This window comes from Rhagoletis pomonella, unplaced genomic scaffold (assembly GCF_013731165.1).
Source record: "Rhagoletis pomonella isolate Grant_MI unplaced genomic scaffold, Rhpom_1.0 Rhpom_scaffold_00001, whole genome shotgun sequence".
Taxonomy (NCBI): domain Eukaryota; kingdom Metazoa; phylum Arthropoda; class Insecta; order Diptera; family Tephritidae; genus Rhagoletis; species Rhagoletis pomonella.
The window spans coordinates 8306518-8320548 of NW_023458555.1; the positions used below are offsets into that span (position 1 = coordinate 8306518).

At 30.9% G+C, this 14031-nt stretch overlaps 1 protein-coding gene across 1 annotated transcript in view; it reads left to right on the forward strand.

The window, feature by feature from the left end:
• Positions 1 to 5718: 5718 nt before the first annotated feature.
• Positions 5719 to 14031, forward strand: part of LOC118751417 (probable multidrug resistance-associated protein lethal(2)03659) — a 19388-nt gene continuing 11075 nt past the window's right edge. Inside the window, exons 1-2 of the mRNA XM_036486245.1 lie at positions 5719 to 5795; positions 6411 to 6496. Coding sequence (XP_036342138.1) covers positions 5719 to 5795; positions 6411 to 6496 — 163 coding nt within the window. The remainder of the gene's footprint in view (positions 5796 to 6410; positions 6497 to 14031) is intronic.

Here is a 14031-nt window from a genome sequence, read left to right on the forward strand (position 1 = left end):
GTAAATAAAAGCTTGTAAAAAAATATATTAGGTTCGGCTAGTAGCGGGCGTGTATAAAATAACAGTGCAAAAACATGGAGCTAAAATATATATAATTTTAATCTACAATTAAAAAAAAAAAAGAAGAGTGGCACTGAGTGGCAGGGTTTTTAAAAGTTTATGTTAAAAAAAAACAGAAATTAATTAAGAGCAAAATAGACTTGGCTTAGAGCCGATATAAATAATACAACTTTTAATAAAAATTGTTAATTATTTTTCTAAATAGGAAATTGAATTTCCATTACAGAGTTGCTTGAATGAATTTCGCGTTTTTTATAAAATAAATATAGAAATGTTACAAGTATTGAGTCACTGAAAACACGATGCACAATAAAAATTTGTTTTGTCAACTTTCGAGAGTGAGAAAGTAATTTAAACAATTTTTTATCGAAACAAAAAAAAATTACACTGTAATGAAGTACCATTAATAATGACTGATTGTCTGTCAATCAATCGCAGGTTAGACAATGTGCATATTTTTGAGCTGTGACCTCCGGCTGAACCACTGTGCACTGGAACAATCGAAATAATTAATAAGTTTAATGATTTTTGGTGAGCTTTAATTTTTAATTTTATTTTGATGACATTAGGGTGGCACGTTATAAGGTAATAGGAACTGAGAACTGGTCGGTAAGTACTAAACCAGGGTACATACTTAAGGTCAAAGTACTTTGGAAACAGTAAATGATGAAGGTATGACAAAAAAAAAAAATGTAAAAAAGGCGACCCCTACGTTCGGCAAAAAAAAAATCTAAATTGCCTTGCAAAAATTTTTTAGACTCAGAGGTATCCGCCGAACTTTTGTTCTGGTTGGGTCTAATGTACGTATTATATACATATGTACATACATAAATACATACATATATGTACATACTACATTATAAATATGTATGTATGTGTGATTATTTCGTTCATTCACATTATTGTGTTCTCTAATTGAATTTCACATTGTTGACTTTCGGTTTTCGGTCGATTGGTGATAGGCACCTCGAGTGATCTTTACATTAACTATGCACATTATTTATTCTACGATTTTAATTTGATGTTCAAATATTGATTTAAGTTGTGCAAAAAAAAAAAAAGGGAAATAATGTATACATAAGTTTATTCATGAGCTCTCACGTACAAGTACACACACATGAACACACACACACATACTCCGCAGAAAAAAGTTATCAATTGATTATAATAACTAACTTCTAGTTGGCTTTTTTTTGCGGGATTTCGATAAAGAACTAACTTCTAATTAGCTATGACAAAACTAACTTTAAGTTAGTTGTAAAGTCATGCAGGAGTCATGTAGACGTTTCGGGATTTCGTTTTCTTTATATGTTTCTATTTAAATATCCTCGTACGAAAATTACTTTCAATAATAAGTAAATAAATAAAATTATAAAAAATTAAAAAAAAATATTTTTTTTTATTGATATTTTATGTCCAAAAGTAGTTAGCTACAAGTTAGTTGACATCTAATGCAGGCGCCATCGCCCTACAAAAGTAGTTAGTTACGGCCCAAGGAAATGGTTAATAAATAGTTACCACTGGTCGACTGCTAGTTAGTTAATAGTTAGCTACAAAGTAGTCCCATTTCCTACAGGGTATGTACACACACATATACAAATATGTATACAATACATTGTACGTTTTATAACTATAGAACAACGACGAAGCTTTTCTTGAATCGACATTTAAACCGCATTAGGCCCCTTGTAAATGAAAACTGAATATTAAATGCCAATTTTAGTAATAGTATTTTTAACGTGATTCCGTTACTATTAAAGATATGCAGTTATAATACACATTGATATCTTCATGCTAATTAAGCATGCTAATCGTTTGCTGACAGGAACGACATAATCGAAATTAGTTTTGATTTAGGTTTAGGCTGAATTGCCTTTAAATTGTGTAAAGAATTCGTGGCCTTATTTGTCAATTGTGTCACGTAGGAAGAGAATTAGTTTTTCTTGCAAATTTACTCTTTTCCGCTTAGCTTAGTAACCACATATGTGTAACTAGAAAACAACACTCCTTGGCCAAAGCTCAATTGCCGTTTAATAAAAGCCCACTTCGGTTACTCGCAGCAAGAGTCAGGATTGGTACATATGGTATGTATGTATATTGGGGTGGTCCATATATGCATGTAAGGAAAAATGTACGATTTTTTATGAACTTTTTGAGCAACCTTTAAATATTTTTTAATTAAAAAAAAAAACAGGATTATATATTTTCGAGCTATAATTCCAAAACAAGAAATCAGGGACCAAAAATAACCATCAATTAAAAGTATTTTTATTTTTAGATCGTTATTTTTTATTTATATACATATTTATTAAATCAAGAATAAGCGTACAACTTTGATTTTTTTCGATTAAAAAAATAATCGTTATTTTTGGATTTTTTTTTATTTTGATAATTTTTAATCGTTATAATGAAAACTGCATTTTTATGACCGTTTTATTTATTTTTTTAATAACAGTTATGGAATGATCGAAAAAATAAAAAATCATAAATTAACTATCAATCGGAAGAATTCAAATCCAATTTCAACGGCCAAATTATGACTTTTATTATAAAGATCTAACTGTTACGACCTCTGCAATAAATCAAAGAAGAAACATTTCTCTAGAAATTTTTCCTAGTTATCGCTCTTTATTTGATTCGATTTCAATTGAAGCTCTAACACCAAAGCCATGTTTTGTGATATACTGGGACCACTTACGGACATCACCCAAATTGGTGAACCACAATTGGCATAGGTACTCGATGTATATATGTACATATGTTAAGCACACTCACATCGATTCGTTTTTTTTTAGATATGAAACTTCCTTGCCCTTAAGTGCGCCTTTCTTTCTTTTATAGGATTTATTGTTTGTAGATGAGATATTTTTTCAAATGTCCATCAATAATTTACTACAATGAATAATACATAAATATGTATCTGTCTCTTCTACGGCATCAATCAGTTTAGTAAAAATAGTGTACTACTTCAGCTTCAGCTTCACTTGACTCCAATTAAGTTAATTTCAATCAATGTTGCCAGATCCCAGTTTTAACTGTAAGTTACAGTTATTTTTTTTTTTTTAAGAAAAGCTCGCAGTTGTTTAAATTACCTCCTGGCACAAATTATAGTTTTCCGAAATGTCCGTTTCGAACGAATAAATTAAAATTTCCCTCTTTGTTTCTTTGTGAGTCAGTTTTTGAAATAAAAAGGGACGATGAAGGAGCAGCGTTTGCTCATTTGAAACAAATGTTTTCAGCTGTTCTTTGCACTCCAGTCGCCACAGAAAATGTGGAAAGAATATTTGCTGGAATCAATATGAATAAAACAAAAAATAAACTAGCAATTGTAGCACTCTCTGCTATTTTAAGAACTAAAAACTTCTTAAAAACAATGCTTCAGGAGGTGGAAAATCTGAATCAAATGATCAAAAAAATTAACAAAGCAATTTACGAAAAATAATAAAGCTCAATTTCACTAAAACAAAATGTGATTTAAATGTTACATATAATGAAGTTTATTTGGATATAGTTAAGTATAATTTAAAATATTTTTTTATTTATTTTAAATTAATCGTATTTTGTTATATATTTCTGCTTCATAAAATTAAAAAAACGTTACTTTTTTTGAAAAACGTCCTTCGTTTTTGAAGAGTACAGTTTTTGGTCGAAAATGCAGTTTTTTTTTTAGAAATTTATAGTTTTTGAAAAAAGAAATTCTGGCAACATTGACTTCAATTGATATTTTTGCTGTAATACTTTATTAACGAAGCTTAATTGATTGTCAATTTTTACATATGTATGTATGTATATATGTGCTCTTATTTTTAAAATAAACCAACTGAAAAACTACTTTGCACCAATTTGTGTCTTGGAAGAATACAAAAGCATCTGTGAAGTGCAGAACGAAAGTAAGAATTTCAATTAGTTATTATTGCAAATAAAGTAGTTTATAAAGTACATTAAAATTTAGTTTAATTTCCTGCAGGGTAACCATTCGCACTAAAATCTTCATTCATTTAGTTGCAACAATGACTTTAAAACTAAAATGAAATAATTGAAAGTATGGAGTTTACTCGTTGCGTGTGAACCAACATGTTACAAGCAATTACCTATAAATATTCGTGATGTGAAATGAATATTTTGCTATTAAACACGCCCCCAACAATACTGAAAATGCATTAAAAATGAAACCATTTTATGACTCTTTGAAATTCCATATATATGTATGTATGTGTGTACATCTTATATGAACATACATATGTACATTTGTATATATACAATTGACATTAAAAATGGGCATTTCCATGGGCTAAAGACATTACATGGCTACATATTCCGTGTAAAGGAAAACAACACGAAACTTGGAAGATTTTTCTCCCATGCTATTTAGATATGTCTGGCATAAACATTTTGGCAATGCTGTTATGTTACTTTTTTCTGAATACAAGTTACATACTTATTGATTAGTTAAACAATTATTCTGCAGCTGCAGCCAGACTCAGGATTTAGACACTCCACTTCTCGGTAGCTTCGACTTTAGTCTCTGATACAACAGTTCACTAGGCGAGCGCACAGCGAAAGTCAGTACATCTACAGTCAAAAAGGGTTTCTGGACCGCGATAGACCGGAAATGGAGATGGATGGGGATTTGGTAGCACACTGATGGAGGTATCGCAGAGAAAAACGTTAACCTCCCTTGTTTTTAATACAACATAAGCGCTCTCTAAAGGCCAAACCTGAGACCGCACCAATTAATAATGTATTTTATAACAAAAAAAAAAAAAAACAAACAAATTTTTAGGGGTATTCGTTTAACGTCACAAGCGGCTATACAAAGTTATAATTTAATCACGTCAATCGGCTGTTTATCACGTTATACATATGAATACCAATTTTTGTAAATTTTAGATTTTTATAATTGAAGAAAATCAATCATTTAAAGAACTAAATTGGACTATTTTTTATGAACAAAAAAGTGCCGGCAAATCCTAGAAACCAACAAAAGATTTCGAAAAATACGGAGAAATATCGAAAAACTTTCGAAAAAAACCCAAAATTAGGAATAATTTTTTTTTAACAATACCTAAAAAATAAAAACCAAAAATAAAACCATAAGCAAAATTGCCCCCGTTATTTTTACTTAAAAAAAAAGTAAAAAGCTAAAACTATCGGTTTTTCTTGCTCTTGTTCTAGAACATCTAAGGATTTCGATGGTGCTGCACGTAAAAAATGGCACCACACTTTTTTCAGCGTTTTTTGGTATAAAAACTTTAAAATATGTAATTTTATTTTTCGTTCAAAGGGAACATCTCCAAGAAAATGCCCATACGTAATTGCATTTTTACACACGTCTCCGTGTAGGTTCGCAATTTTGGTCGACAATCAGTGACTATTAAATAAGTTACGGAGTTCTACTGGAATTTGAAATTACAGTATTTGGTTTTTCTTACTACATACTCATATATACATACATACATACATATACATACATTGATATATGTATATCCATATAAAACTAATTGTTTTAGAATTTTTTCGTAACTGAGTTACAACCATTCCATTCCCATTATTGTTTATTCAGGCATTTCAGTAGATTTTTTGCATTACATACAATTTTACTTGGTAGATTTTTCATTTATGTATTTTCGTATTTTCTCTATTTTAGCTTAACACAGAATGCAATCAGTCAAGACCAACGATTTGCCGGAAAATCCGCGCGAACGTGCCAATGTGATATCAGCGTTTTGTTTTTGGTAAGCACATTTGACATTCGTTTGCTTCGCATTTATGCACATACAGTATCGGTCATGTCAATAGTACCTACCCCCCATTTCAAAGTTATATTTTATTTTAAGAATCTTCAATTAAAATGTATTTCATTCTCTAGCAAAACTCATTTAAATCCAAGTTTAAATTTAAAACTTTATAGATAAGTAAAAATATTAACAAATTTTCACCGGAATTCCAAATTTTTTTCTCAAAAGTGTTAGAACTTAAAAATAAATTGTGTTTATTCGTTACTTATATGGTAGAAAACCTCAACAACTACGGGGAAGAAATTCTAAAAAATCAACGAAAATTTTTGACGACTCGAAACTTGCCACAATTACCCTAAAATGGAATGAGCTATAAAACTGTGCAATCAAAAACACTTCGGAGAAAAAAGTTTGAAAATTTTTTGATTTTTTTCTATGGATTTTGTTAGAAAATTAACTGTGTTTTAATTGAAAATTCTTAAAAATAAATAAACATCAGTGACAAACAACAGCACTTTGAAAAGGGGGGGTGCTATTAACATGACCGATACTGTATGTAATATATTGATTAGCTGTTCAATATTATATAAGTATATTCTTTTTACATTGTAGGTACACCTTGCCGATATTTTTCAAAGGCCGTAAAAAGACTCTTGATACAAGAGATTTGTACAAGGCGTTGACGGTGCACAAATCAGGTGAGTTGGGAAATATATGTACATTGTACATAAGTGAGTGTAAGTAAGTGTCAGTTTTGGAATAGACTAAACGATAATTTGTCAGCTCTTACGGATATTTAGCGTAATCTAATTCTTTTGTATTTAAATGCCAGAATTGGCTGGAGAAAAGGTCGAACGAAGAAGAAGTACTCCAGCACAATTCTTGAATTTAGATTTAATCATAACTATTCTATAAAAAAAAACTATATAAAAAAACTATACATATAAAAATAGTTTTGACAGAAAACAGCAGACTTTAAGCTTGAGAGGTCTGCATAAAAAGGTTTAAAATTGTTATCAACTGAATCAAACTAGATAATGGAATTTTTTGATATGTTTTCAAATCGGTCCAGCTCAGAAATGGTGTGCGCCTGGAAGCTTTAAAAATGTAATAAATATTATAATTCCTGTGGAAAAACAACGCAACTTTTTTAGGCGAGGTACCCTAATGTACATATTAGAGATGGGCGCGGGATATCGGGACCCACAGGACACGCGGTACAAATCTGGAAAAACGTCGCGATGGGCAGATTCGGTACTTAAAAATTTTATGTCGGGATGGGCGGGAACGGAATTGAATATTTAGTCCCGCGCCCAACTCTAGTACATATCGTATCATATCACTGGAGTGTGTCAATCGAAAAGTTGTGTAGTTTCTAAAATAAATAATTTATGAATGTAATTCTACACAGTATGTGTGTTATTTACTATATTACTTCATTGATCTCAATGTTTGGTCGATAGCAACCTATACTTCTTGTGTCCCCGTACCACTGTTGCTTTTCGCAATAAATTTAGTGCTTTTGCATTATTCAAAACGCGAAAATTTATGATTTTGGTGCTCGGTTCGTTTTTTGGTGCTTTTTTTAGTTTGAGGACACCAAATCTGTAAATCTTAAACAAAAAATAAAGTTAAATTTATTTTTAAAGTTATTTATTTTAAAGTTATATTTTTTACAACTTGGCAATAATGCACCAGACTCTCCTAACAGTAAAATAAAGATAGAATAATCCAAATCGGGGGTGATTTGAAGAGTAGGAAGCAATTTTTTAGGCAAAAAAAAAAAAAAATTGTTTTTACTATGCGTCGGTGGATAATACGCTCAAATAAGACACATTAAACGGGAAATCAAATTTCTATATGTTTCAGGTGTGAAACGGTCGGAAAGAAAAGTTCATTACGTTCCTTTAGTTAACGAGATCATAAGAGAGACTGCTGTGTAGATTTAAACATCCACATATGTAGCTCATAAAACTTCATGTTTTGGTTTTGCTTTCGTTTGATAAAAATTGTAAAAAAAAAAATTCAGCAAAACGAAGAAAAATTTAGTATTTAAACTGTCAGCAAAAAATTTATAAATTTTGCTTAAATCAAAGCGAAACGGCAACGCTGGTGATAGCTGAAAATTAGAAAATAAAAACGAGAATATTAACGTCGCTTGGACGAAAATATTTGAATTTATAGAAAATAGAATAAATTCGACCGAACATTGATTTTTACTAATTTGAATCGGAATACTTACAATAAAATTTTTATGCCTACAAAGTACATTAAATCCTTCAACAAAAATTGAGTGCCTTTTTCGAGAAAAAAACGCGATTTTTGTTTTGGGTTTTAGTGCTTTTTCAAATTCAAAACTTAGGCAACACTGTTCCGTACACTTCAATCAATCAGTTAGTAATTCAGAAAGAAATGGCTTCGTTCGTTTGTTGAATATTCATTAATATGAATGTATGTAGCGGTTTCTTTTCTGTTGCTTGTGTTTTTGTATAGAACTCTTTAATTGAACTAAATTAGTTTGTTTCTAAACTCCGCATTACGCTTGCGATGCTTTTTATTTTATTTTATTTTTCTTAGGGGAAGATTGACGTTAGTAAATAATAAAAATTAATATGGATAAAGTGAAAAATTGATTTTTATGTATATTAACATACACACAATCACAATCGCTTTATATATATATATATATGTATGTATGTACATACAAACATTGAGTTATATGCATTAATTTTGGAATGGGGTACGAAAAGTTGAACGAAATTGGATTCTGGGAACGTAAATTGATGTGTTGGAAATTTGTTCTCACTTTATTAATTTCAAGCATAAATTTTTCGAGTAGCTAATTATGTATATGGAGCAATCTTAGTAAGCTCTACAAAAACTGTAGCAGTGATGATCGGTTTATAAAAATATGAAAAAATAATATATAATATGAAATGATTTACACACATAAAATCCATTTGCTTTATATGTTATGTTTATATTTTTCTTACTTTTTTGCATCCATTTCCCTTTTTTACTTACTTCAAAAAAGGGAGGAGGTTACCAACACGTGGGCATATTTTTTTTATGTATGTTACCGCATAATTTTTTTAAAATTGTTTTTCGAAAGGTGGTACCTCAAGGGTGTTTTCTTACTAATTTGGTTTAGATCCGATGATTGCATCATGAAGAAATTAACGGAACTTCTACATTCATTTAGCCTTGCAGTCTGTTTATGTTTTGCTTAAAAATTATTTGTTTTCATTTCGTTTCAATTTAAAAGTCAATTATTTCATTTTCGAGGTGGTATCTTTCTCTAGTCGATTTTTGTCGTTGATTTTGAACGTTTTTTTACATTGACTGAGACTAATTACCGCAGAACACATTTTTCCCCGCCCAAGTCAAGATTTCGTTTCTTGTCGATGGTAAAAATTTGATGCGTGCCGAGGACTGTGTGTGGCATTAGGGTCCATATGTTGTTGTACAATAGTTAGCCTTGCTTCAATTACTCGTGGGAAAAAATGTTACCAAAAATAAAAAATAAAATAATTGAAAACAAATTTTTAGTTAAATGGTTTTATTGAAAAGAAAGGCGATAATGATGTAGATAATGTAGTAAAGGATAAGATAAAGAAGTAAAGTAAAATAAAATAAATTTTTTAAGTTAAACTAAAAGCTAAAAAAAAATTAGGTACCAGTCATCACACCCTTATCCGCATCAATCTAGAGCTTTGAAAAAGTGAGCTTAAGCTCAGACTCAAGAATGTGTACTGAAAATCGAGTCAGAGCTTAATTAAGCTCACTTTTTATTTACTTTTACTTTTACTTATTTTATTTAATTTTTCTTCTCTCTTTTTTCTAAATAAATCGGACTTACATTAGTCGAATGTTACTAATTTTCCTGTAAACAATTTCAACAGAGAGTTTCACGAAACAAAAGATGTGTATTGTTGTAGAGTAAATAACTCAAAGTCTCTAATGTAAATGGCTTAGGCCACTTCGCTTCCTTTTGGTCGTGGACATAAAAAGTAGGTACCGTACGCTTAAATCTTCTACAAACTCTAAATGAATTTGAGGTTGTCCAATCTCGTCAAAGCGTCAAAGGAATAGTAGCTAAGGAGCACCAAAGCTCGAGAGGTGGGCAATTCTGTAGAGATAGAGTGTTGTATGGTTTCAGCAGCTTTATGTATGTAGGTACATTGTTATGAACTTAATGCTGCATTCAAATGACTCTACTCATTTGGACTTTACAAAGTATGTAAATACTTTACTAACCAAAGCAATATCCTTAGGCACTCTCTTAAAGAAAACAGTTCTTTTTTTGGATTTCTGCCCACAAGTGTTTACATACCTATGCATTTTTATTTTTGTGCATGCAAGTATGTAGATACTTTCAAATTGCAATCGCTGAGTTCGTCGTGTCTTCATCTGAATTGAAGTCTACATTCTTATCGTTGCTATGATAAGAAATTATTGTGAAATCGCATTGAGATGAACATTTATAAAATGAAATTTGTATGCTGAACTATATTTTTTATTGCTGCCCATTAAGTGTCTATGTGTTTTACGTGATATTTACTTTTCAGTTTGCCGGATTATATAAACCCCCCCGTGCTTCTGATTGTTGTTTGTAGTTTCATTGTCTTCTTCTATTTAGAAGCTTCTAAAATGGTAAACTGCGTGTGGGTGCCATATATGTATATACATACATACATACATACATAGTAATTTTTATTTATTGCGTGCTATTAAAGTTGGGTCATAAAGATTATTCGCATCAGTTCCATCAGTTTGGTTGTTTCTCTCATTTTGACGGTCAGCAAATTACATTTTACCGCCATCATTATGGTCGATCTAAATTCAAACGGCTAAACTAACAGGTAGAACTGTTAACTTGTGCTAACGTTATACATATGTAGGCAGTGTACATACATACAGCGCCGGATTAAAATGTGTGGGCGCTAAAGGGCCGGTGAAAATGTGTGGCCCGGTAGCCATTACCTGTCGATTAATAGAAATGCGTTTCCTTCTAAGTATCGAGTACTTTTGAGGATCAGGTATTTTTGAGAGTACTGAGTACTTTCTTAAAATATACACATTTTGGTAACATTTCAATGCTTAATATAGAAATATCAAAAACTGACAGCACTTTATTCAAATTAATATATTTATACCAAATTACGTCAAATGAATGGCTAACTTTACTGGGTAGAAGTACTATTGTATTTGAAAACTATTGAAACTTCAAATTGAGTACAAACATTTCTGAATACCGGTAAATGTAAATAAAACTCAGTGCTTTTAAGTATCGACACTTAATACTGGGTGTTTTGAACCGCTCCTGAGTACATGTATCAAAGTGATGAGTGGAACGGATTATTTTGAGCACTGAGTACCTTTGAGTTCTTTTAAGTTCTGAGTACTTTTGAGTTCTTTTCTGAGTACTTTCGAGTTATTTTGTGGGTACTGCGTACTTTGGAGTACTTAGTATCGATTCTTTTAAAAATCTGGTGCTGTCGATCCTCTTGAGAATCGAGTTCTGAGTGCTTTTGGTATCGATACTGCGTAACACTAATTAATACATTGGTCTGATAATTAGATATCATTTCAGAAACTTGGCATTAAATTTAGTCGAAATTGAGTCCGCAAAGTAAATCCCTGTATACATACATACATACATACCGTGTAGGAAATTTGTGACGTATTAAAAAGGGGCAATTATCAACTAGGTACTCTTTAAATATTATGTGTTTACTTATCGCAATGTCAATGAATTATTGTTATGAAATTTTTCATAATTGACTTTTAAAGCAGGGGAATGAGTTATTGTTACACATGTGAATATATTTATGCACATTAGGGTGGCTCTTATTTTACATGATTCAACTATTTTTTCTGTGCTATCAGGTTCTGTAGTCCCATAACATAAAAAAATGTGTTGTACAAAATTTTAACTCGATCGGATAGGGTCGACCCTAAGATTAAAGTAAACCAACATTTTTTTTCTATCTATTCATTGAAGTCTTTAATAAAAAAATTTCACAAGGGCACATTATTTCAGTTCAATTCCAGGTAATATAATACAGTGAGTCAAAAATCTTCTTTTTTTATCACACACGAGGAAATCGTTATTTTACTATATAGAGCTCAATGATAGTCAATCCGCATTTTTAGTATTTGGTCCAAAAGTCAAGATTTTTTTAAGTGTTTTTTTATTTTTTTTTTTTATTTTAGGTAGAATTCAGTGTTTGAAGTTACACTGGCCAACCAAATTTTGCGGCACAGTTTTTGAGAGCTGTTTCTCAGAGGATATTTTATGTAGCTTAAGAATCTGATCTTAAAAATATTCAATTAGCTCTTAGTTTTCGGGATAGATGGGATTTTAAGTGTCAAAAACACAATTTTCCCTCCTTTTTAACTTTTGTAGTAAAATAACGACGCGATGTGATTAATTTTGTACATAAAAAAAAAAACAAAGAAGGATACAAAATTGTATGTTCCGCAAGCATAAGCCACAAAAACCAATTTTGTTTAATAACAAATATGGCGAATGCAACCTGAAAAAAGGCTATTTTTGAAAATAAGTTTTAAAACATTGGGCCTCGTGCATTAGCGCACTCAAGGGTTGGGGTTTTTCGGTATTCGAAATGTTAAAAAAAAATTAGGCAACCGTGAAAAATCATCATCTCCAACGAAAATCAAAAACCAGAAATCGAGGAAAATGAACATTAAAACTCTTTTTATTAAACCCTATTTAAAAGTAGATCGCATCTTGTGTTTATAGAACTTTATGTTAAACAAGTAATTTTCCAACAACGGGACGACCATTTATTAAGAATTATTGAAATCGGTTCGCGGGGTACAAAAGTATGCTGTAGCATACATAAAAAAAGAAAAAAATATTCCAACAACCTCCTCCTTTTTTGAAATATTTTAGTTCTTTGTTATTTTTATGTAAATAAAGTGCAATTTATGAAACTTTAAAAAGTTTTTTTTTTATTTATTACGTACTGTACATATTTAAAACTTGCATAAATGTATTTTAAAGAGCATATTATCTGAAGCGAATTTTCAAATGTACATATAAACCCCTCCCAAAATATATTTCTTCTGGGTGCATCCCTGACCTCATCTATAAAAGTTGAGCTTAAGCTCAGCCTCAGTTTTTGCACTGATGAAGTGTGTTGAAGCTCAAGTATTTGTGCTGAAAATCGAGTCAAAAAATCTATAAGAAATTATGTATCTCACCAGGTGGTATATGGCAATTTCCTCGGTCTAAAATTGCCGAGTTGAAATTCTATTCACAAAAAATGCCAATGTGTGCAGTCTCATTAACTTAATCATCGAATATCTAATTTCTTTGCAAAATTTACCCAGTATCTACATATCGAGCCCTAACCGCCAAAATAACGTAAGCGACATTTTTTTCAAAATTTTCTTTTTGATGCAGAAATGTATCTATGTAGATGCTCTAGGAATATTTCTGCATCAAAAAGAAAATTTTGTAAAAAATGTCGCTTACGTTATTTTGACGGTTAGGGCTCGATATAGTAACATCAAAAATTAAACAGCTACCCTGTGTCAGCTGTTAAAACTTGTCAAATGCGTGTTTCATCTCCAAGTTATCGCTGAATTTTCGTTCTCACATCCCCTCATCATTACGAACATACATACATACTAAATATTTACTTATGTATGTATGTATTTAGTAAGGTAAACAAACTATGCATTGAGGTAGATCGCTTAGATACATACATATTTACGCACGCGCTTTTGTGGATTAGCCGGTTGGCAAGCGAAGCTCATTAAAAAAATTAAAAAACCCCCGAAACTGGGAGCCAAAAACTAACACATCATAAACTCTATTCAATGGGGCTGTTGATACAATATTTTATTATTCTTTATTAATGTTAACATTTGGTAAATTGATTCTAGTATAATTGGGTACGTACATACATGTGCATTATAAAAAAAATGAATACATTTGCATATGTTTGCCTACTCGATTGTGGACATACATAAATATTTGTGTATACATATGTTAATACTTATACATGTGTCTGTATGTAAGCTCATGCATACATATTTACATACATATTAACTTACCTACATATATGCGCGCTGAAAACATGATAGCACATCTGCAGTCATTGAACTTTTAAATATTGCTTATTGGCAATCAAAATTTATATGCAGCTATGTATATACATACATATGTATGCATATGTACATACATACAGTGCCATCCGTT